At 43.0% G+C, this 21,945-nt stretch overlaps 2 protein-coding genes across 16 annotated transcripts in view; one reads left to right on the top strand and one right to left on the bottom strand.

The window, feature by feature from the left end:
- LOC147379565 (uncharacterized) overlaps positions 1 to 11,822 on the bottom strand; it is a 553,375-nt gene extending 541,553 nt beyond the window's left edge. Inside the window, exon 1 of the transcript XR_015133776.1 lies at positions 11,751 to 11,822. The gene's annotated coding sequence lies outside the window, so the exon portion shown is untranslated. The remainder of the gene's footprint in view (positions 1 to 11,750) is intronic.
- TBL1XR1 (TBL1X/Y related 1) overlaps positions 10,311 to 21,945 on the top strand; it is a 180,876-nt gene continuing 169,241 nt past the window's right edge. For 9 of the 15 annotated variants that reach the window (XR_015133744.1, XR_015133768.1, XR_015133749.1 and 6 more), the window contains exon 1: positions 10,311 to 11,458. Coding sequence is in view for 4 of the 15 variants with exons in the window: in XM_086319033.1 (XP_086175159.1) it covers positions 10,490 to 11,458 (969 nt within the window). In the remaining 11 variants the exon portion in view is untranslated. Of the gene's footprint in view, positions 11,459 to 12,105; positions 12,250 to 21,945 lie in introns of those variants that run through there. The other 6 variants (XM_086318990.1, XM_086318949.1, XM_086318985.1 and 3 more) reach the window with 5 other exon arrangements.

Genomic DNA, 21,945 nt, shown 5'->3' with positions numbered 1-21,945 from the left:
AAGGTTGGCAAAACTGTAACCTGCAGATCAAATTCAGTCACAGCCTGGGCTAGGAACTGTGTATACCTTTTTAAAAGGTGGCGGGGAGGGTGCGGGGGGAGAAGGGGGAGAGACAAAGAACATGACCCACAAAGCCTAAGGGCTAGGTAGTTACTATCTTGCCCTTTACAGTAAGTTTGGTCCCCAGCTTCCCAGCCTGCCAGGGCCCTTTCTCTGCCCTCACTCCTCTGTAACTCATCTCTGACGCCTCAGGAGGAGGAAGTCCCACCCCAGCCCTCAGCTCCAGGTGTATTTACTCAGTAGAGCTAATCCTCCCACCCAAAGGCAAACCCATTGACCTGGCTGCCTTTCCCCAGCTGGATGGAGGACTGCAGTCCTTTCCTCCCCTCCTTTCTTCCTGCCCCCTTCCCTGACTCCACCTCGTGCTATGCCCTGGAGCTGCCCCTCCTCAGGCTGTGGGTGCCCCAGTTCTCAATGCCTGTGGGCAAGGGCTCCTGCCAGCCAGGAGCTTCTGGAGACTGAGGGTCTTGTGCCTTCCCTGTAAGAGCTGTGGAGATGTCTGCTCCTGAGACTTCCTCTCTCAGGCCTCCCAGGACCTCCAGGTGTGGCTTGTGACCCAGAATGCTCTCTGGCAGCTGCAGTTCTCTCCCACCCCAAACCCTGTGTGGAGTCGTGGTTAAGGACATGAACTCATCTGCCTAAAAGAAAATCCAGTGCTGACATTTACTAGCTAGGGAACCTCAGGCAAGTCCCTGAATCAGCCAGTGATTCGGTTTCCTCATCTTCAGACAGGGGATAATAATAGCTCCTCATTCATCCAGCTGGGCTTCCCAGGGTGAGCAGTGATAGAGAAGCTTCCTTTCAATGGAGGAGACACAAGAGATGCAGGTTCGATCCCTGGATCAGGAGGGTGCCCTGGAGGAGGAAATGGCAACCCACTTCAGTATTCTTGCCTGGGAAATTTCATAGACAGAGGAGCCTGGTGAGCTATAGTCTATGGGGTCACAAACGGTAGAACAGGGCTGATCATGCACACACACACACACACACACACACACACATTCATCCAGGTATGGCCAGGATTAAATGGTAATCTGCATAAAATGGTTTTGAACAAGAAACCTAACACATGGTAAGTACTCAATAACATGCTCGCTCTCACTACTGTTTGATGTTTTGAGGTTAAGCTGTGTCTCAGGCTGGTCTTGGCCCAGGTCTCCACTTCCTCTGGCTATTGCTTGAAGTGACTTCTGTTCTCAAAGTTAATATTGCTGCCCCTAGGGGGATAGGCAAGATGAAGAAACATGTGAGATGTGTCTAAGAAGCTTCCCATCTCTCTTATTCTTTATACCTTTTATTACACAGAATAATAATGACTAAAAATACTTTGCTTTTGAAAGGAGGCTGTGATCCGCTTTCACAAACATTATTTAATTAGATGCATGCGTCAGCCCTGTGAAGTAGCTGGCACGTGGTAGCACCGATAGATGTTGACTGAGTGATGGAGATAGGCTGTGAGGCTGCCAGTTGGCAGGATGATGTTGTGTGGCCAGAAGCGGCTGAGAAATGTTTTGAATCCTGACTCTGGAACAATGCTGTTCATGTCCTCCCTTTTTATTAATGAGGAAGCTGAGCTGGTTGATGCTTTGTCTAAGATTACACACAACTTAAGTGGAGCTGCAATCTAGAACTCAGTTCCTCTGACCCTTCACCTAGCCCTGTGGTGGTTATTCCTATCACTAAATGTGTCTAAAATCAAGTGCATTTTATTTGACTCAACAATAACCTGGTTCTGGCATTCACAGTCTTCCCTTTGTGTTGCTCAAGGAAGATCACAACATCAAAAGCTGAAGGATGGGGGCATCTGTGCCTCAGGAGGCATTCTTTGAGTCTTTGCAAAGGACAGTGACTTTCAAGCCTGCGGGAAGGAAATGAGTGAGCACAAGGTACTCAGGGACTTCCCCTCTCTCTTTGGAGGGGACTTGCCACAGGACACACAGTTTCTCTTGCCTTTTTCCCCTGGGAGAGCAGTTTCGCCTGTGGGGAAGAGCTGCAACTGTTGAATTTTATCTATGGCAGGGTGGGATAAGTTTAGGGGAAAAGAAGTATTGCGTGTGCTCAGTCATGTCCAAATCTTTGTGACCCCACAGACTGTAGCCCAAGCTCCTCTGTCCTTGGGATTCTACAACCAAGAATACTGGAGGGGGTTGCCATTTCCTCCTCCAGGGGATCTTCCTGACCCAGGGATCAAACCCATGTCTCCTGCATCAACTGCATTTGCAGGTGGATTCTTTACCACTGAGCCACCTGGGAAGCCCTAAGAAAGTATTAGGAAGTCCATTTAGTTGTATATCTAAGCTAGAATCTCCAAAAAGTAAACAAATAAAAGATCAAGAATTAAAGGTATTTTACCAAGTTGAACACAATTTACCAGATATGTTTCACAGAATGCTAGCCTGGCAAGACTTTGAAAGATATGTCTTTAAAAACGGGGTTCAGTGGGTTTATAAGATTTTCACACTGCAAAATTTCTCAGTCTTTAATATGCTAACGAACATGGCAAACATCTAGAAGATATTTTAACATGTGAGATTTCCCAAACTTTTAAAATGTTGACCCTTTTATTCACTATACCACATGCGATGTGTCCACAATGAATGGAACACAGTTTGAGAAATCTTTAAATGAGGGCATTTGGCATATTCTTATAAAGTGAAGGCTGCTCTCTTTCCATTAGCTATATTGAAGATGTGTGTGTGTGTGTATGTGTGTGTGTGTTCAGAACTGCAGAGCCAGTCACAGACATGAGAGAGTGCACAGTTAACTTCTTTAAGAATTGTAGTCTCATCAGAGATGAAAAACAATAAAATTCAGAATGAAATAGTTCATAAATTGGTTGAATTCAGCTAGGTTTGTCAGCAGTCTAGCAGTGCTTTGTGCTTTGTGTTCAGTTGCTCAGTCGTGTCCAACTCTTTGTGATCCCATGGACTGTAGCCTGCCAGGCTCTTCCGTCCTTGGGATTTCCCAGGCAAGAATATAGGAGTGGGTTGCCATTTCCTCTTCCAGGGGATCTTCCTGACCCAGGATTGAACTTGTGTCTCTTAAGTCTTCTGCGTTGGCAGTCGGGTTCTTTACCACTAGCCCCAATCTAGCAGTAGGGGCACAAATACAAATAACTTGGAAGAAATAGATGCAGGCAGAATCTGTGAACAGGAACGGCGGCAAGACCACTAGCCATTTGCAGGCGATAATTTGTTATTCACATTGACTGGCATTAAGGAGGATTCAGTATGTTTTATCAGCTATGAGAAATGCTACCCTAATGTCTACATATCCAGCCAGAACCTCTTAGGACGATTAGCCACTCATCCTAACTCATCTGGACCAGTAGAATTTTTTTATTTAAAGCATGTTTGTTTTAGTCCCAGTAAAGCATCAAGTTAAACAAAGAAGTATCTCATTACTTACTTAAACTTTTCAAGTCTACGAAAGTAAATTTTTTATTCTATGCTTAGAAATAATTTGTGCATATTTGTGTTTGGTCTTATAAACATTTATGTTTAAGATAATTTGACATTTTAGAATGCTTAACAGGTTATCTTCGAGATGCCAATTTAAACTATCTCCATAAGCTCTGTCATTGTTTTAGATTTGTGATTTCTAATGAAAAGATATGAGTTTATTAAATCTGTATTTTTGTAATATTCAAAAGAATAAGATTCATCCTATTTTAAAATTAATTTATCATATTTATGAGCATGACTTGTGATTCTTTTGTTTGTTGAGTAATAAAGTATTTTAAAAAGATTGAATATATTAAATGTATAAATGCAGTTTAATAATTCAAAGGAATTTAATTAACTAAATTGTAAACATTCACTTAAAAGAGAGACTTAGATATGGAACTTGAAATTGAAAGCTTAAAGGAAAGCTAGGTTTTCAAATTTGTAATAAAGGAAACTGAATTACTGTATATTGCCTTCTTTGCCCACAAAATCTGTCTTTAAGAACAGTCTACAGCTAAATTGCCATGTGGGGGCAGGGGAAGCGGTGGTGAGAGGCAGGGAGTAAGTGGCACAAAGGTCTTCCTTATGTAATCCTTCCTTCCTTGTGTAGATGGACTAATATTAACAGCTCAGAGTGCAAACGAGTGAATGCAGTTGATTGATTATAACCACTGCACTCAGTAAATAATTTTTGGAGACTCTAATCTAGAAACTGTGGGTCACATAACTGAGATTACGATGTGGTTCCTCCCTCAAGCAGTTTCTCCTTTTTTCCACTTTACATTTCTCTCTTCTCCATTCATGGAAGGACTTGCACTTTCTTGCCGTGACCTGCTTGGTTTCACTCTGCGGAAGAGCAGACAGGGCTGTCAGACAGCCTCAAGTGTAAATTCTTGTTTTGCCATTTGGCACATGAACTTCCATAAGCTATTTGGTCTTGTTACTTTAGTTTCCTCATGAGTCAAACTGAGATAACAATATTATTTACCTCTCCAGGTTTTTTGAGAAAATTAAGGACAGCAAAGATAAAAGTGCTTGGTAACAAGCAACAAGCTTCAATAACTGGTAGCCATTAATATGATCTGTGGTTTCTTTTCAACAATGTCCTTGTCCAGATAGAGTGTCACCTTACATCCACCAGTGATAAAATACGTTTAGGCTTCTGAGCCCATCAACAGCAGGGGAGATATTTGGGGCCAGAGACTGTATAAGATAATAGAGAGCTCTTTATTGCCTACACTTACTCTCTAGCCAGTTGTATCCAGATCTATGATTTCAAATATCCTTACTTAACTGATGAGTCCCAACATGATGTTTTTCAGCTCTGATCCCTCCTCTGAACACTGGAGTTGGGTCTCTGGCTGCCTATTTGATGTCTTCAAGGGGATGTCTGATCAGCACATCAAACTCTAATGCAAAACTCTTGATTTTTCCCTCATAAACTTTCTCCTCTCCCAGTCTCTTCCATCTTGATAAATGGCCATTCCATTCTTCTACTTATTTGGTCTATAATCTCAGAATCATCTTTGACTCTTGTGTTTCTCTCTCATGCCACAAGTATATTTTCTGATGCTTGTTTAAAATGTACACAGAGGGCTTCCCTGGTGGCTCAGTGGTAAACAATCCACCTGTAAATATAGGACATGTGAGTTAGATCCCTGACTTGGGAAGATCCCACATGGTCAAGAGCAACTAAGTCTGTGTACCATAACTACTGAGCCTGTGTTTTAGAGCCTGGGGGCTGCAATTACTGAGCCCATGTGCTGCAACTGCTGAAGCCTGTGAGCCCTAGAGTCTGTGCTCTGCCACAAGAGAAGCCACCGCAATGAGAAGCCTGCTACAATGAAGAGTAGCCCCTGCTTGCCACAACTAGAGAAAGCCCATGCAGCAGTGAAGACCCAGCACAGCCAAAAAAATAAAATAAATTAAATATAAACAAAATTATTTAAAAAATTAAATAAAATGTACACAGAGAGACAACCTAGAGGGGTGGGAGGAAGGCTCAAAAGGGAGGGATATATGTATATATATACTTATAATTGATTCACGTTGTTGTACAGGAGAAACCAACACACCATTGTAAAGCAATTATCCTCCAATTAAAAATAAATAAAATGTACACAGAGTTTAGCATCTTTTAACCAGGTCTTGCCACCATCCCCCACGTGCCACCCTCTCATTGGGATTTCTACATTAGTCCCTAACCAGTTGTCCCCTTCCCACTGTTGCACAACTGCACTCGACACTACCCATAATAAAAGAGAAGTTGGATCAAGTCATTTCTCCACTCAAAACCTTCTGATAGCTTTCCATCTCATGAAAAGAAAAAGAACTTCACATCTGGTTCCTGACTCCCTCTTTGGCCACTGCTTGGCTCACTGGCATCATTTTTACCCCTAAATACAGCTTTTGCTTCTGTTCTTTTGTATTGGCTTCCCTGGTGGCTCAGAAGGTAAAGAATCTGCTTGCAGTGCAGGAGACCTGAGTTTATTCCCGGGGTTGGGAAGATCCCCTGGAGAAGGGAACAGCTACACACTCCAGTATTCTGGCCTGGAGAATTGCATGTACAGATGAGCCTGGCAGGCTACAGTCCATGGGGTCACAAAGATTTGCATGACTGAGAGACTTTTACCTTCTCACCCTCCTGTATTTGATATCCCCTCCTCCTTCTTCTGCTTTTGCCCACTCACCCCCCAATTTTGTTTCCTGCTCACAGGTCACCTTAACTGAGCAGCCTCCTCTAAAAGCCCTATCTAAACTAATATATGCTCCCAACCATCTTCCCATCTTCTTTTATTTAAGGTTGGTACCTGTCATTTACCTGACTTACTAGCACTTAGGTATGGTCATATGCCCAAGTCCTGGCCAAGTGAGTCTGAGTGGAAGTAATAAGCACAACTGCCAGGACAAGTCTTGAAAGAGCCCAGTGACTGGCATATGAATGTGATGGCAGGAGCCAGAAAGGCTGTTAGGCAACCAGTAAGAAGATATGTGTTGAGCTAGTAGAACAAACTGGGTCCTTTTTACATAACCAGTTCTATAATGCTTACATTGGAATGGCCACGTTAGAGAATAAATTTTTATCTTGTTTAAACCATTTTTTATATTGCCTTTGTTATGGAAGTCAAACTATAGCCTAATATGTGTGCCATGCTGTTACTTCAGTGGTGTCTGATTCTTTGTGACCTCATGGACTGTAACCTGTCAGGCTCCTCTGTCCATGGGATTCTCCAGGCAAGAATACTGGAGTGGGTTGCCATTCCTTCTTCAGGGATCTTCCTGACCTAGGGGTCGAACCTGCGTCTCTTATGTCTCCTGCATTGGCAGGGAGGTTCTTCACCACTAGCGCCACCTGGGAAGCGCACGTATTTTTTGAAATCTGTCCTCCCAACCCCCTCCTGACTGGACTGGATCATAAAGTCCTTGCGGGTATAGGGGCTGTGTTTGGTTTACTGTAAACAACTTCTTGAACAATGCATGGTACACTAAACATTCAATAAAAGTTTGTTGAATGAATAGCAAAACCATCAGCATAACGTGAGGCCTTGATCACTGCCCAAGGAAGCACATGGCTGGTCAGTATAAGTAAGTGATGGGTACAGCAGTATGCTCTGTGTGTGGCTGGTTTTCTATTCTGACTAATCACAAAGGCAGGATACGACCTGCTATTTCCATTATCTGAGAGGCATAAATACTTGTAAGATGGTTGTGTGTCGCTTTTGTAATTTAAATGAAGACTCCCAAGTAAAGTTCATTGTTGTAATGAAATCGGGTCACAGAGTCATGGAAAACTGACAAGGTTCACACTGATGAGGAAAGGTCACACGTCGTCTGCTAAGCACAGATGGAGAAAAGGAGCTTGTATGCTGAGATCCTGAGATGCGTGTCTGAGATGTGCATTGCTGTGGATGGCAAACCCTGAACACTGGAAGAGCCACAAAGAATTACACAAACTAGTCAGAATGAAACAGAAATATATCACAGGGTGCCAGAGAGACGCTTGAGGGTAAATGCTGCAGACACAAAGCCACTGAGTTCCCGGGTGAGTAAAAATACGAGAAAGAGTTACAGTGCCAGGATCATATTTTTGGTATCAGATGTCTTTTTCATGTTATTAAGTTTGTTTTGAATATTTTAATTACATAGATCAGCTCACGTAAACAACTTAAAACATCACGGTGGCTTTAAAAATACAGTAATGAGATCCTATAGTTCTGGGATTAAACCACCTTAATTTTAAAACGTTCTATTTCCTGAGTGATATAAGTTGCAAAGGTGTAGGCTATCTTGCCATTCCACACCCCCGGGTGTAATATTACTGAAATAAAACAAGTCAAGATTTGTTTAGTCATTTTATAACAAACATGTAACTTCTGGTAACAGTTACTGGCCCCAGGTTTCTCTTTGTTGAAAGTTAGCTAGAAAGTTCAAGAGAACTTAATAATGTGCCTCTTTGCTAGAGGAGCCTGGTAGGCTGCAGTCCATGGGGTCACGAAGAGTCAGACAGGCCTGAAGGACTTCACTCACTTTGCTTTAAAATTTCTTAGTAACAATAATTTCTCTTTTTTAGAAACATATTAACATTTATATTCAAAGCATAAGGACAGCTTTTAGATTAGGACAAAGTATTGGAAATTGGTAACAATAGTTACTTCTTTGTTGTCAAGGCTTTCTTGCCTAACTATTGCATTTTGGTGAGGCCTCTGATCTGGTATACTACATGTGTTGGAATGATTAGTGGGTGGCAGTAACAATACATGTGACCTTTGTATGGTGCCTCATTTATCTGAGTATTTCATGTTGAAGCCACAATGTTTATCATATCAGATAGGTTCTGGAATATAGAAGTCAAAGGGATTGTTGTTGTTTAGTTGCTAAATTGGGTCTACTCATGGACTGTAGCCCGCCAGGCTCCTCTGTCTATGGGATTCTCCGGGCAAGAATACTGGAGTGGGTTGCCATTTCCTCCTCCAGGGGATCTTCTGGACCCAGGGATTGAACCAGTGTCTCCTGCATTGCAGGCAGACTCCTTTATCACTGAGCCACCGGGGAAGCCCCTAAGCCTCCCTTAAAACCCCTTCACAGGGAGAACCAAGGCTTTTCCACACTGGGTGCTTTTATTTGTCCAAAGGTCACTTCAAGTCTGTCTTCAGTAAGCACAGGGGAGGAAATTCACTTTACTGGAACAAGTTTATGGCACAGGTCCCCACCTTTGGTGACTATTTTCATGATATTCAAAGGAAGTCATTTATGCACAGAAATACTTTATAAACTTCAAGGATATAAACAAACGATTATTATTACCAATGTGATAATAACACTTTAGGAATTTCTGTTAGGAAAGATAGCAGCTTGGTGTAGGGTCTAAGAATTTCAGGCTGGAAGCCCTGGACCTTAGGGACCTGAGGCAGGGTGGGCCCTCCCTTGTGAAGGGAGGGAATGAGGTCATTTCAAGGGAAGGTAAGTCTGGGATCCCCGGTTTGGAGATGACCCTGTCAAGAAACAGTGTGAGGAGTCCTCATTCACTAGATGGGTGGTTTGATTTTCCAGTAGCTACTGCCTGAACAGGACCCACGCACGGTGGCATAATGTGAAACTTCAAGCTAGGCCGATAGATGTGTTTCACTGGGTGGCTCAGATAATGAACCCTAGTTGTACTGAGATAGCTTACTAATTGAACAGAAGATTATGCTTAGTGACATTTATATGTATTTCACTACAAATATTGACAAAAAAAGTAAAATATTATATTTTCACTGCTTCTGAAAAGCGCCTTTGCAAAAGGTGCTAGTTCTGCAGTCAGTCTGAGCTTCAGAATCTTTCTGATGCAAAACCAGCTCTCTTTGTGCTGTTTCCCTGTACACTCAATACAGTGTTTTGGAAACCTGCAGTTATCTAAATTCCCATCGGATGACATTGTTTAATCTAACATTCCCTCTTTCATATATGAAAATAGCTCTAAGGACAAACCACAGAGAGGCTTTGAACACTTTCTGGTGGTTGGGAGGGAGTTTCCAATCTCACTCCCTCTCTTCTGATGGTTTTCCTAACTCCTTCCCCACCTCCCCCAGAGAACACACAAAGGTCTGGAAAGGCCTCCAGCAGCTCCTCGAACTCAACAGGGGCAAGAGCCTTTGACTTTGGCCAAAAAAGGGCACCTGTCTCATCACTGAGCTTATTAGGCCACCCAGAGTCCAGATGTGTAAAAGTTAGTTTTAATGAACTTTTTTTTGGTGTGAGAATTTAGGTCTCTGATACTGAGAGGAAACTACCATTGCTTTACAATAGTGACTACCCCAATTTCCAAATATTTAAGTACAAAAGTAGGAAAACAGAACCCCTTAACCTTTTAAAAAGGCTGCAAATTGTTATTTTACTCTGAAGACAGCAGTAACTGAAAATATCAACAAAAAAGGTTTCTTTCAGGCCAAATCTTAAAGTTAAAGGAGTAAGGTGCTTTTTTAATACCTTAGGCTTATACAAAGGTCCTAGAAAACCCCAAGCTCTGCTTTTTGAGGACCTTACACCGAACACATTTGTTTCAAACCTGTGAAGTGCCACCCTTTCTAAAAACAACCCGCTGCCCTCATCAATATTGTTACATGATCACTAATCTAAGTTATAATCTATAAACCGCCTTGATGAGCTACAAAAAAAAGTAGACAAAGTGAATAAACTTCTACTGTCGATGCTGCCGTAGAGGTATGTATGTTTAGCAAACATTTAGTTCATTATTTTATTTTTGTAAAACGAGAACTGATCGACAAAACCTTTCAAACAGACCCACCAGACGATAAATACCACCATATGTTTAATTCACAGTACATTTGGGCATAAACACTTCAATTACAGCTTTGTGTTTAGTATCAAAACCCTTTTCTTGTGTGCGCGTGTTTTCTCCACAGATCCGGTGCTCTGGATCATATTTTGAAAATCGCTTATTACAGATAAAGCACCTTTCCAGGTAGGCTTCTGAGAAACATATGTATTTATGCACACAAAGGTGCGAGCAGCTCTTTTCCCAAACAAATGTCCATATGATGCCTGCGCCGCGCTCTCCGCACATGCTCACCGCGTGCGTGTGGCCCGCCGGCCGCGCCGCGCTGCCCGGGTGCGCGCGGGGCCAGGCCGCCCCCGACCACGCTAGAGCCCGGCCGGCCTCCCCGGGAAAGTTAACCGGCGCCTCCCCGCCCCCACCCGGCCCGGAGGCGCCCCGCACCCGGCGGCGCGCGGCGGTGGGGGCGGGGCGGCCGGGGGCCCGGCGGCGCCTGGGAGCGCCCGCGGGTCTTGCTTTCTTTTTAAACGCCTGCGCCGCACCCGCCCAGCCCCCAGCGCCGCCGCGGCGGGCGGGAGGCAGAGGAGCGGGGCCGGCGAAGGCCCCCCCCGCCGCGCCGCCGCCGCCTCCTCCCCGCGTCCGCCGCGCCCCTCCCCCGCCGGCCCCTCCCCCGCGCGCCCGCCCGGCGCAGGCCGCTCGGGTTTGTTTTGCTGCGCGGCCGCCGCCGCCGCCGCCGCGGGCCTCGCGAGCTCATTTGTGCCTGGCTGGTCCCCATTCCTCTCTCCCCAGTGTTGAGTGTCTGAGCCGTTGGCTGCTCCGAACCGTTTGGCTCTTTCCCTTAGTAACAGCTTTTACCTTCTGCCTCAATTCCTCTCCCCGCTCGCGCCCTTCCCCCGCGCGCCGCCTCCCCCCGCCGCCGGCCGCGTGCGCCCCCGCCCCTCCCCCCGCGGCGGGAGCACCTCCGCTCGCCACCTGGGGACCCGCGCCGCGCTCCCCGCCCCCGCCCGCCCGGCGCCCATCCCCCGCGCCCTCCGCTCGCCGGGGTTATAATTGCCTCTCACCCCCCGGAGGGGTTATTTTGGGGGTGGTTGGAGGTGGCGGCGGCGGCGAGGAGGGGAATTTCCTTGTGCCTCCATTCCCGGGAGGGGGGAGCGGCGTCGGAGGCCACCGTTTCCAGGTAAGCGCCGGGGGCCGGACCCCGGGGTGGGGGCGGCCGCGGGCCGGGGCGGGGGGCGCGGGCCGCGGTGGTCTGGGGGGCGCCAGGCCGCGGTGGTGGTGGGGGGGATGGGCGCAAGTGGAACATGCATTTTTCAACTTGGCCCTTCGGGGAGCTGGGGGTTTGGTGGGGGAGGGGAGGGAGGGACGGCATTTAGGGTGCCCCATCCCCCCTTTTTGCTCTCCCAGGCTTCTTTGAAATGCTCACGTGCCTGCCCACCCCCTACCCTTTCCTGGTCCCGGGGGATCCTCACCCTTATTATGTTGTTGTCCCCGAAAATGTGCACGTCGGCCTGCTCCCCCTCTTCCACCCTTCGTGCATTTACACCCCCTTTTTGTGTGTGGTGTGTGTGTATGTGTCTGTGGGGGAGGCTTTCAGGAAAGAATTTGCAGCAAATCGAATCAAGGAGCCATCATGAGGCCGACTCCTTTATAGCCTATTTTTAGCAGGGGAGAGGGCTTCGGTGCACGTTTTCTGGCGAAACCTGGGGCTGCGATGGAAGTCCGCGCCCCTCCCCCGGCGCGGCCCAGGCCCCGGCGCTGCGACCCCGGCTGGCGTGCGGGGGGCGGCTGTTGGGGCGCGCGTCCTGGGCGGGGGTGCGGGGGGGAGGGGCGCGCGGCCGCAGGGCCGCACTCCGGGACGTGTTTATTTGTAACTTGGAGCTTTTTAGCGTCTTGAGGAGGCATTTGATAGAGCCTTTTTGAAGTTGGGTTCAGAAGTGTAGAATTGGCAAAGTTATTGCTAGCTTCCTGGTAAGTTCTGGGTGGCTCAGAGTCACATTATTTTCTGACAGTGTAAAGGCCACGTTGTGAGGGTGGTTTCTCGGTAACTTCCTCTTTGCAACCGATGTCATTTTTTGAACAGCAGCAGACTTTTATTTCAGTGAAATATTAATCTGAAATGGCAGCTCGAGGGAAGCCATGCGTGTGTGAGCGTGTTCAGTATTTTTGGAAGTTCCTAATTTGCTGAAATAGGCATCACTTTGCAGGGGCAACCGAGAATAAATTTGGGTTGTGAAAATGGTGTGTTTCATGTAAAATTTGAGTTGTAATGGCTTTTAAAAAACGCTCCCGTTCTTAGCTTATCTAATGATATTCCCGAAAATAATGTGGTGATTACGAATGACTAAAGTGTTGGAATCAAGTTAAAAACTAGGTTTTTCTGTGTCTGGAGTTTGCTTAAACCGGTGGACTGTGCGAGCACCAAGGTGAAGAGTTTTAGTGCCTATATAATTTATAGTTGACTGAGGGAAGTTGACTGTTGGCTTTCTGGTTTTCCAGGCAAGACCCTTCTGTTGATCTAAACAAGCTTGCTCATAAAATATGGTGGGTGAAATGTAGGTTATTTTTAGTCTGAATGGTTTAATTCCCCCTCCCCCATATAATTAGGTAATCATTTCCCTCCCCCCTTTTTTCCTAAGACTCCTTTATCTGGTCGGATAATATGAGGCCCTGGTGGTGGTTTCATTTACTTAAAAAAGTGATAAATATCCTGATTACACGCTGAAGATACAGTGAGTGACTTTTTGGTTTTCCCAGTGTGGTTTATTTTCATTTTTGTTAAATCAGACTCATGCTGCATTGGTGTATTTTAGTAATCTTGACTTCCTGGGACTGTATGTTCTCACTCTTAATAAGTTTATAGTCTGGTGAAATAGGGCAGCTTTGTCTCCATGAAAACAGTGTGTATGTTGGGTTGTATCATGGGAGTTCATGGCAAGCAAGCTTCGGAAATTATCATTGAGCGCCGTTCTAGAAATAGCGTTTACCTGTGGAGGAGGGGCAGCAGAAAATATGCCTGAGAGTGGTTAGGCTTGTGATTTGTGTTTATACTTTTTGCTCTTAAATCGAGGTTTTCCTGCTTCTTTGGAATATGTTTTTTTTTCACCCCAATTCTGCTGTCTTGCACCATGTGATATATGTAATCACAACCATTAAATCCATAAACGACTACTATTTTTTTTTTTTTTGCCATTTGAGTTGTTACAATCAGACCTAGAGGGCAAAGCACTAAACCGAATGGGGTATGAAAACAATACGTACAAGGAAAAAGTTTTTCTTACTGTTAAGGAACTTAATTATTTGTTAATGCCATAAAAATTGTTGCAAGGGTCACCATTAGTTTTATAACAGGTTTTTTTGTTCCCACGTGTACCAGCTTTGGTTGTTAGTACGGGGAACACCCGTGGTAAATGGGATGGCCCCTTGTGAAGGTTATATTTTTTCATTGGTTGTTTCAAAGAAGTGTTGACTATTTTAATAACTTTTTTGCACATGTTCAGAGATCTTTGTTAGGTCTGTTCTCAACATAAGATTTATCATAATTACCACGAGAACATGCCCAGGAGGAGAATAAGAAGTAACTGCTTCCTGTGTACTGGGAGCCTTTCTGGCTAATATTCAGAAAGGGCAGAATGACTATAAACATAGGGGTTACTGATAAGAGATGAGACTAATGGACCTTTTGAATGACAACCTGTTGAACAAATATATCTGTTCATATATAGCAATGAAATATAAGTACAACCTTGTCAAATGGGTAGCTGATAAAGGGATTCAGCTCCAATTTACTACAGCAGTTATTACTACAAAGAATTTCTGACTTGACATATTTTGAGGAAGACATAATTTGTTGAATTTATTCATTTTCTGTGTTATTTGTAGAAAAAGAATTGAGAAGAATGTGAATAGTTGTAAGTCAGGGGAGAGAGATAGCAGAAATATTGACACTGTCTGGGACTTTATATTTTTCTAGTACATGGAATTTGACTCATTTCAAATGACATTTATAGTGTAAGTCACTAACATGCAAAAAAAAAAAAAAAAAGCAGTACACCGCCACAGTACAAAAAGGCTAGGACCCCAGGGCTGTGTAGCAAACAACTGGTAAGAGTGTGGTCTGGTTTGGAGACCATATGTTGGTATATACTATTCTATTGCCAAGGGATACTTGAATTTACAAACCTATGTGAGAAAGGCTATGCTGGAGAGGTTTACTGTTCACCATCTCTGGGTTTGGACTCCCTAAGAGTACCATTAATAGCCCTTTTAGCAAGAGTCCAAGGAAAGGAACTCTGCTTGGGCTGTACTCTAGGAAAGGTGTGAGGTGCTTTGCTACGTCATTCATACCCCAGTCTAATCCTGAGCTGGGTAGTATTTGTGGATGCTAAAACAGTGAGGTGAAGATAAGTTAATTCACTTGTTCAAGGCCACAGAAGGATCAAATGATGCACTAGTATTCAGACCTTTGTTTGAGCCCTAGTCCGTTTTATGTCTAGATGACTTTAGCTGGGCCTAAGTTTTGTCAGTCGTATCTGTAGGTATCCTTTGAAAAACTACTGTTTTTAATGAAGTTTATAATTCTGTAATTGGGGTTGCTACTAACTGGGTCACATCATTGTGTAGATAAATGAAATTCATAAGGCTCATGTATCATTGGCTTAACTCTCTAAAACTGTTTATTAGTAATAAGATGTAATCTTCTTGTCCACTGCTGAGTTTCCGACTTTAAGATTCACTGCAGTGATGTAGCCTCTCCACATACTGCCAGCAGAAATAAGGAAATGTGATTCCATACTTAAACTTAAGAAGGAAAAGCAGATCCTCAGAGCACATATTTCTGAAAACTCGTGTAAGAAAAATCATAAAAGTCATTTTGTGCAGCTTGCAGGTTCTGTCAGGCGTTCTCAAGGTGAACTCCCCAGCTTCAAACTCAGGCTTCATCCCTTACTAGTTTTATCACCTTGTGGGAGCAACTCCACTGTGTCTTAGTTTGCTCCTCTGTGTGGTGGGACAGTCAACTTCATAGAGTTGAGCAGATGAAGAGAATTATTATATGTGATACAACTAGAGATTATCATCCTAAGTGAATAAGTCAAAGAGATACATACTGTATGATATGCGTGAAATCTAAAATACGGTACAAATGAATTATCTACAAAACAGAAGCAGACTTCCAGACACGGAGAGCAGACTTCCAGACACGGAGAGCAGACTAGCCGCTGCCAAGAGGGAGGGGGAAGGAAACGGATGGGCTGGGAGTTTGGGGTTGGTAGATGCAAACTATTACATTTAGAATGGATACACAGCGAACTACTGTATAGCACAGGGAACTATAGCCAGTCTCGTGGAATAAATCTTAGTGGAAAAGAATATATGTATAAAATGTGTATGTGTGTATAATTGAGACACTTGTTGTACAGTAGAAATTAGCACAACAATGTAAATCAGCTATTGCTGAATTTAGTTGCTAAGTCATGTCCGACTCTTGTGACCCTATGGACTGTAACCCGACAGGCTCCTCTGTCTGTGGGATTCCCCAGGCAAGAATACATGGAAGGAAATGAGTTGCCATTTCCTCCTCCAGGGGATATTCCCTGTTTCTCCTGCATTGGCAGGAGGATTCCTTACTGTCGAGCCATTAGGATACTTTGGTTTAAAAAAAAAAAAAAGTATGTGTAAGTTTCTGAGAGCAGTAGCTGACAAAGGAGCATTATGGAAATGTAAGGTGATTAGGATGATGATGGCTTTGGATTTGAAGTTTGCTTCTTTGCATTACATTTTATTTACTTGTTATTTAAGTAGGGGCATAATGTCATAGGAAGTATTTAGCAGTTTTATTTCCTGAATTCTTGGGCTAAATAGTTGACATATGCTTAGCGTAGTTTATTTACTCCTGAAGTTGTGACTTAAGGCTTACCTGAAGCATGAGGCTGGGTTGTAACTGAGTGGAAGCTTAGTTCCATGGCTGGTGTAGGCAGTGGTGGGTCTTCTGTGTGTCTTTGTTGCTGTTCTTCTGTTGCTTGGACTTGGACCTTTTAATTCTGCTTGAACCATTTGAAACCTTTTCTAACTCTTTAAATAAAGAGAGATTTAATTTTTCGAGGATGGATCCGCAGTGTCTAGGATCTATCTGCTTTTTAAATTGGAGTGATTACTTTAAGTAGGTTATTTCCTTCAGTCTCAACCTTTTATCTGTGTTAGTGTTCTACATTTTCAGCTGCTATCAAGACAGTTCCGCTTGGAGGTTCTGTTCCTTTGAAGTATCCTTGAGCCTTATTTTCCCTTCCCATTTTTTGTCACTCTTAATTCAGCAGTAGTGTTAACTACTACTAGAATTCTATGTGTCAGGACCACAAAGGTGCTTTGGCAGGTACTTGTGACTGAGTGACTGCTCTTTTAATTACCAACTGCTTGGAAACAGGCTCAGGTAGCAAGGAAGGGGTTGCTGAGAGGGACTTGAGCCCAACGTGTCTGACTTCTAGGCCATGTTCTTAACTAGCAGTCTCCTCTCGGTAAAGGAAGGAATGAATGAATGGGTTTAGGTTTCTGGGTTATTGCTTTACTTTTCTGGCCGGGTGCTTTGGGCAGCCTTCATTCTATCTTCTCTAACTGCCAACAGTGTAATTCATTTAAATATTGGTTCATCATGTCCGTTCCCCTGCTGAAGAACCCATTATGGCTTCCCTTTGCCAACTGGATGTAGTTCATATGCTTCAAGTCTGGCCTTTAAGGCTCCATTCTAACCTGTTCAGCTGTATTTCCCACTCTCCGCCAAGTGGGATTCTTGCTTGCCTGTCAAATACACACTGCAGTTTCGTCATACTCACTGCTCGCCTTCGTGTGTGCTGCTCTTCCCTTTGTCCTTTTTATAGCCTGCTTTCAGTCCCACTTTCATGAGGCTTTTTCTGGCCATCCTGACTCAGGCTATTTTTTCTCTGGGATTGGATTGGATTTAATGAATGTCGCAGACTCCGTAATTATTTATTGTTTTGTGAGAATGTGTCACATTGCCTCAACTACAATTAGATTTCTTGAAGGAAAGGACCATTTCCCTTAGCTGCTCAGTCATGTCCTACTCTTTGTGACCCCATGAACTGTAGCCCACCAGACTCCTCTGTCCATGGGTTTCTCCAGGCAAGAATACTGGAATGGGTTGCCATTTCCTTCTCCAATTTTCCATAGAGTATGTAGCAAAATTCTTGACTTTTGTACTATACTATCTTCATGATAAAATGGATTGCTTCTATGAGGGCCCATGTTTAAATAAGAACAGTGACAGTCCTGTTTCACTCTTGGTACTGTGTCAAGCTTCTTTTTGAATTAAGCCTTCAAAGTTTAGTTATACTATAGTCACATAACCATTAATTTGAATTTTGATGTTGCCAGTGTTGACAAGGAAGGGGAAAAAAAGAACCTAGTCATTATTTAGAGTGAAATGAAAGTGGATAGTTTTATTCTCTTAATCCTGGGATAGTAGCCACAGTCCTGGTGAAAAGCCTAGTCTAGGAATCATGTCACGCTAAATTGGCTTTATCTGATTATATTTGTGTTGTTATGAAACTTAAGATTTTTGGATTTTATTTTCTAATTGTCAGTTTTTTTTGCTTATTGTTTTCTCAGTAGTATGTCTAAATAAGGTTATGTTTTTAGCTCTCACTATATGTGACAGCCTTCTGACCACACTGGAATCCCATTTGAGCTGTTACTATGAATGTGTTAACTATCTATCATACAGGGTCAATGGGTTCCGTCTCCCAGAGGAATGTCATTGTAACCATCTCTTTTCAGTAGTTTTCTTTCTTTTTTTTTGGCCATGTGACATGTGGGACCTTAGTGTCCCACCTACTGATTGAACCCGTGCCACCTCGGTCAAAGTACAGAGTCTTAACCACTGGACCACCAGCGAATTCCCTTCTCAGTAGTAGTTTGTGGTAAAGAGGTGCCAATCCACCTGGGTGATTTATTCTAAAGGCAACTATCTTGGTATTATGTCTTTTTGAAATTTTTAACATTTAGAGTTTTAAGATAGAAGGTTTCAGTGTCAAAATAAGTTGAATGTTACCCTGCTTTGTGAGAGCTTGGATTCACAGCTCAGAAATAGTACAGTCAGACCATAAGGGTCATGCTGGAAGATCAGAAGTTCCATTTTAGTAAATGGAGAGTTCCAGAGGGTTAAGGAAGGTATTTATGTGAAATGGTCAACTTGAGGAATAAATGAAGAAGACTAGGTATTGAATGTTTAAACTGGGGAGTTTGCCACCTGTTTCCCTCTTTATTGAACATTTCTTTCAGGAGATAGAATTTAATACAGAAGAAAACACAGCAGTCAGGGGTCAGAGATGGTCATTCCAGTGTCATCTTTATGTTATTTTTATGTGAAATTGTACTAGGGACTCTCAAACTTTTTTTTTTTTTTTTAAACAAAGGTGAGGTTTTCTGTTTTTAAGTAATTTAAAACAAAGAATTTTTGTTAAGGACTAGATATCAATCTGCATCTTTGTCTGAGATCAAAGTTGGTACCGTTGCTTTCCTCTTTTTCCCTCCCTCACTTCCTTCCTTCCCTTCCGCCTTCCTTCCTTCTGCATTGTATCCTGAGTGATAGACATCATAACAGGGTGACCAGTGCCTTGGTTGTTAGTGGATGTTTGTGTTTTTGTTCTTAACTGCTTATGTACCTGAATGGTGGATAGCATTTTAATGTGGATTCAATATTAAGTGAATTTTTTGCCTCCCCCCCCCCCCCCCGCCAACAAAACCGTAGTTATATGGCTAAGTCATTTAGTTTCCAGAAAGGTATAAGAGGATAAGATGAAATGCTTTCTAAAGTTTGCTCTTTCATTCTACCGATACTTGTACAATCAATTCCTATATTAAAATTCTGAGATTTTGTTATTTAATTTTGTGATTTTTTTGAGAGAGATCTAAATTTTCTTAGTATATTGGAAGACTGAAAAATCTACATCTTACATAAAATAATAAATAGGAAGTACTTGACATTAGTGTAAGCAAACACCTTGCCAGAGTTTAACAATTAATAGCATATTTTGGTGGTTACATTCAGCTGCTAATGGAGCACGACTTAAGGGTTAGGGAGAGGTGTTTTATGCTTTCCCCTTAATTTGAGCAGGCTAATTGGGTAGAATGTGTACTAATTTTGTTCAGTTTCTATTTTGTGATTGTCAGATGTCATTAACTGGCAGTGTAAGGCAATTGGGTCATCTACTTCTGGTTTGTGAAATAAGGTAATGGGAATAGATAATGAATGAATTTCCTTAATATTTTTTTCATTTTCTGTATGGTTATTTTATAGGATAAAATTTATCATATGTGTGTGAATTTTTAGATGCTGTTTGTAGCTGTATCAATGTTTTTTGTCATCTTTTATTTTAAAATGTATAATGCAGTATACTTGAAAATTTTTCACCCACTTAAGTGATGGATTTTCCCTAAGTCACCTTTGTCTGTTTTCCTTAGTAAGCAAATATATATTTGGAGATCTTAAACTGGGGTTTGGAGTAAAGCCTGTTGCTCTATCAGGGAAATACCAATAACTTTCCTATTCTTGTGCAAAAACTAACAGACCCTTTTTACTTCTTTGACCTTGGACTTCTATATGTCCTGCCAGCAGAGGTCACCAGTTTTAACACCTGGTGAGAGATGTTTTGTGTGTACTGTTTCTATACAGATTTTGTTTAGATTTGATGTTTATAACTTTCTAGTATTTTTAAGATCTTCTCAAAGATACATTTAAATGAAAAAACATGGAGGCAGAAAAGATCTTATACAGTTGTCTGCCATTTTAGCGTAACAAGAGGGGGAGGAACGGAGAGGACACGCAGGGTGGAGTGTGCGTGTGTGCTTGTGTGTGGTGTGTGCGTCTGTGTGTTCCAGGTGACTCCAGCAGGACACACAGGAGACCAGTGACAGGGTTTGGGGAGTGGGGTCGAGGTGGGGAGATCATGTGGTCAGATGTGGGAAAGACTTATGTTCATCTTTAGAACTGCTTGAATTTTACTATGTTATTATTACCATTTCAAAAAAAGTAGCAGTTGTGAAAGAGCAAGACAGCCAGTTAAGAATTCTTTATCTTCCTAGTTCTTTCAGTTTGAACTGTCAAAAGAAGACAGAAAACTGTTAATTTCTTCCATGCATTCCAGTTAGTTCTTAAAGAGCTGGAACTGTATATATTTTTGTGAAAACTTATTTTTATTTTTCAGATTTGTTGGCAGAATTAGTCACTGAATATGATTAAAATGTGTTATTTCTGTGTCATGATTGGGTCATAGGACCAGTGGAATTGTTTAGTGATAGCAAACTGATGATTTTCGAGTCATGTCCATGGTTGATAATTTGAAATTGACCTGATGCACAGAGATGTTGGCTACAGCAGTGTTGCCTGATTTCAAAAGTGTTGTTTTGTCAGGGCTTTGGAAATTGGGTGAAAGTGGAAGTTCTCATAGTTTAGTAGTTAATTTCAGTAATTATGATAGTCTGTGGTATAATGGGATTTGTGGAATCGTAGATTATGATATTGCATGGATTCTAACATTACTTGTGAGTTTGGATAAATGTGTTATTGACTCCAAGGAGAGAGCTATATTAGATCTTGATACTATTTTGGGTTGCAACTGGTGTCACTTGTAATTGTGTCAATTGTGATTGTTCATTAGTTGTTTACCAGTAAAGAGTCTCGCCTTGCTTTGTGCTCATAGTTTTCAACTTAAGCTGGAACAACCTCTGAGAAGATAGCATCTGTTTATGTGCACCGCGTTCTGCGCTGTGACCTGATGCCACCCTTTCCTGAGGGCCGGGCCTCTGTCTTCAGCAGTGAGAGGCCTAGGTAGGCTCTGTGTCTGATCTTTGGCAGTAAACTCTTTCTGCAGGGTGTTACGGTGGCAAAAGCTCAGGCTCTGGAGCTCAGCATCCCTGATTTGAATCCTGTCACTCCAGCTTATCGACCCTGGCTTGCCATAGTCTGTAGGGTTGCAGAGAGTCAGACACGGCCGAAGCGACTCACTCAGCACAGCACACAGCACCCCAGCTTATCAGCTGTATGGCTTGGGAAAGTTATGTAACCACTCCAGTTGGTTTCCACTCTGACAAATGGGAATTTTTCTCTGTAGAGCAATTGTGAGGATTGAAATGTGAAGGCAGTTGTCATGGGGCCAGCATATAGGATATACTCAAATAAATGCTAGCTACTGCTTGGTGCTTTTGTTAGCTGCAACAGCAACAGCTGAGGAAAGAGACAGAAAAGTGACACTCTCCTGTAAACTGTCATGGCTTTCTGTGGCAACTGCAGAGAATGGGATTGTTAACATTTCGAATTCAGAGAGCTATGACTGGATTTGGCGACTGAGCGTTTGTTGCTCACTCTAAAATGAGGATGGGTATTGCGGAGCTTTGTTGTGTCTCTAATACATATGTTGTTTTACAGTGATGTTGTGATGTTTTACATTGAATTTGGTCACTTCTTGATAAGATGCATCAAGAGAAAACAAAGTTACTACCTTTTAAAAACAGTAAAATCTTCCTGCTTTTTTGGGGTGGAATCACTCTTCTTTGTCTCCAGTCTGGGAGATCCAGCAGTGCTCTGGCTCTCAGTGGACACTGCTTGGATGATCAGCCATTTCCAATGCTAGTGTTATACAGTCTGCAAACTTGGAA

This window comes from Bos grunniens, chromosome 1, assembly GCF_055505025.1.
Source record: "Bos grunniens cultivar Pamir isolate PY7600 chromosome 1, Bosgru_T2T1.0, whole genome shotgun sequence".
Classification (NCBI taxonomy): Eukaryota; Metazoa; Chordata; class Mammalia; order Artiodactyla; family Bovidae; genus Bos; species Bos grunniens.
Note: the sequence above shows the minus strand (reverse complement) of the source record. Positions and strands in the feature narration are given on the sequence as shown.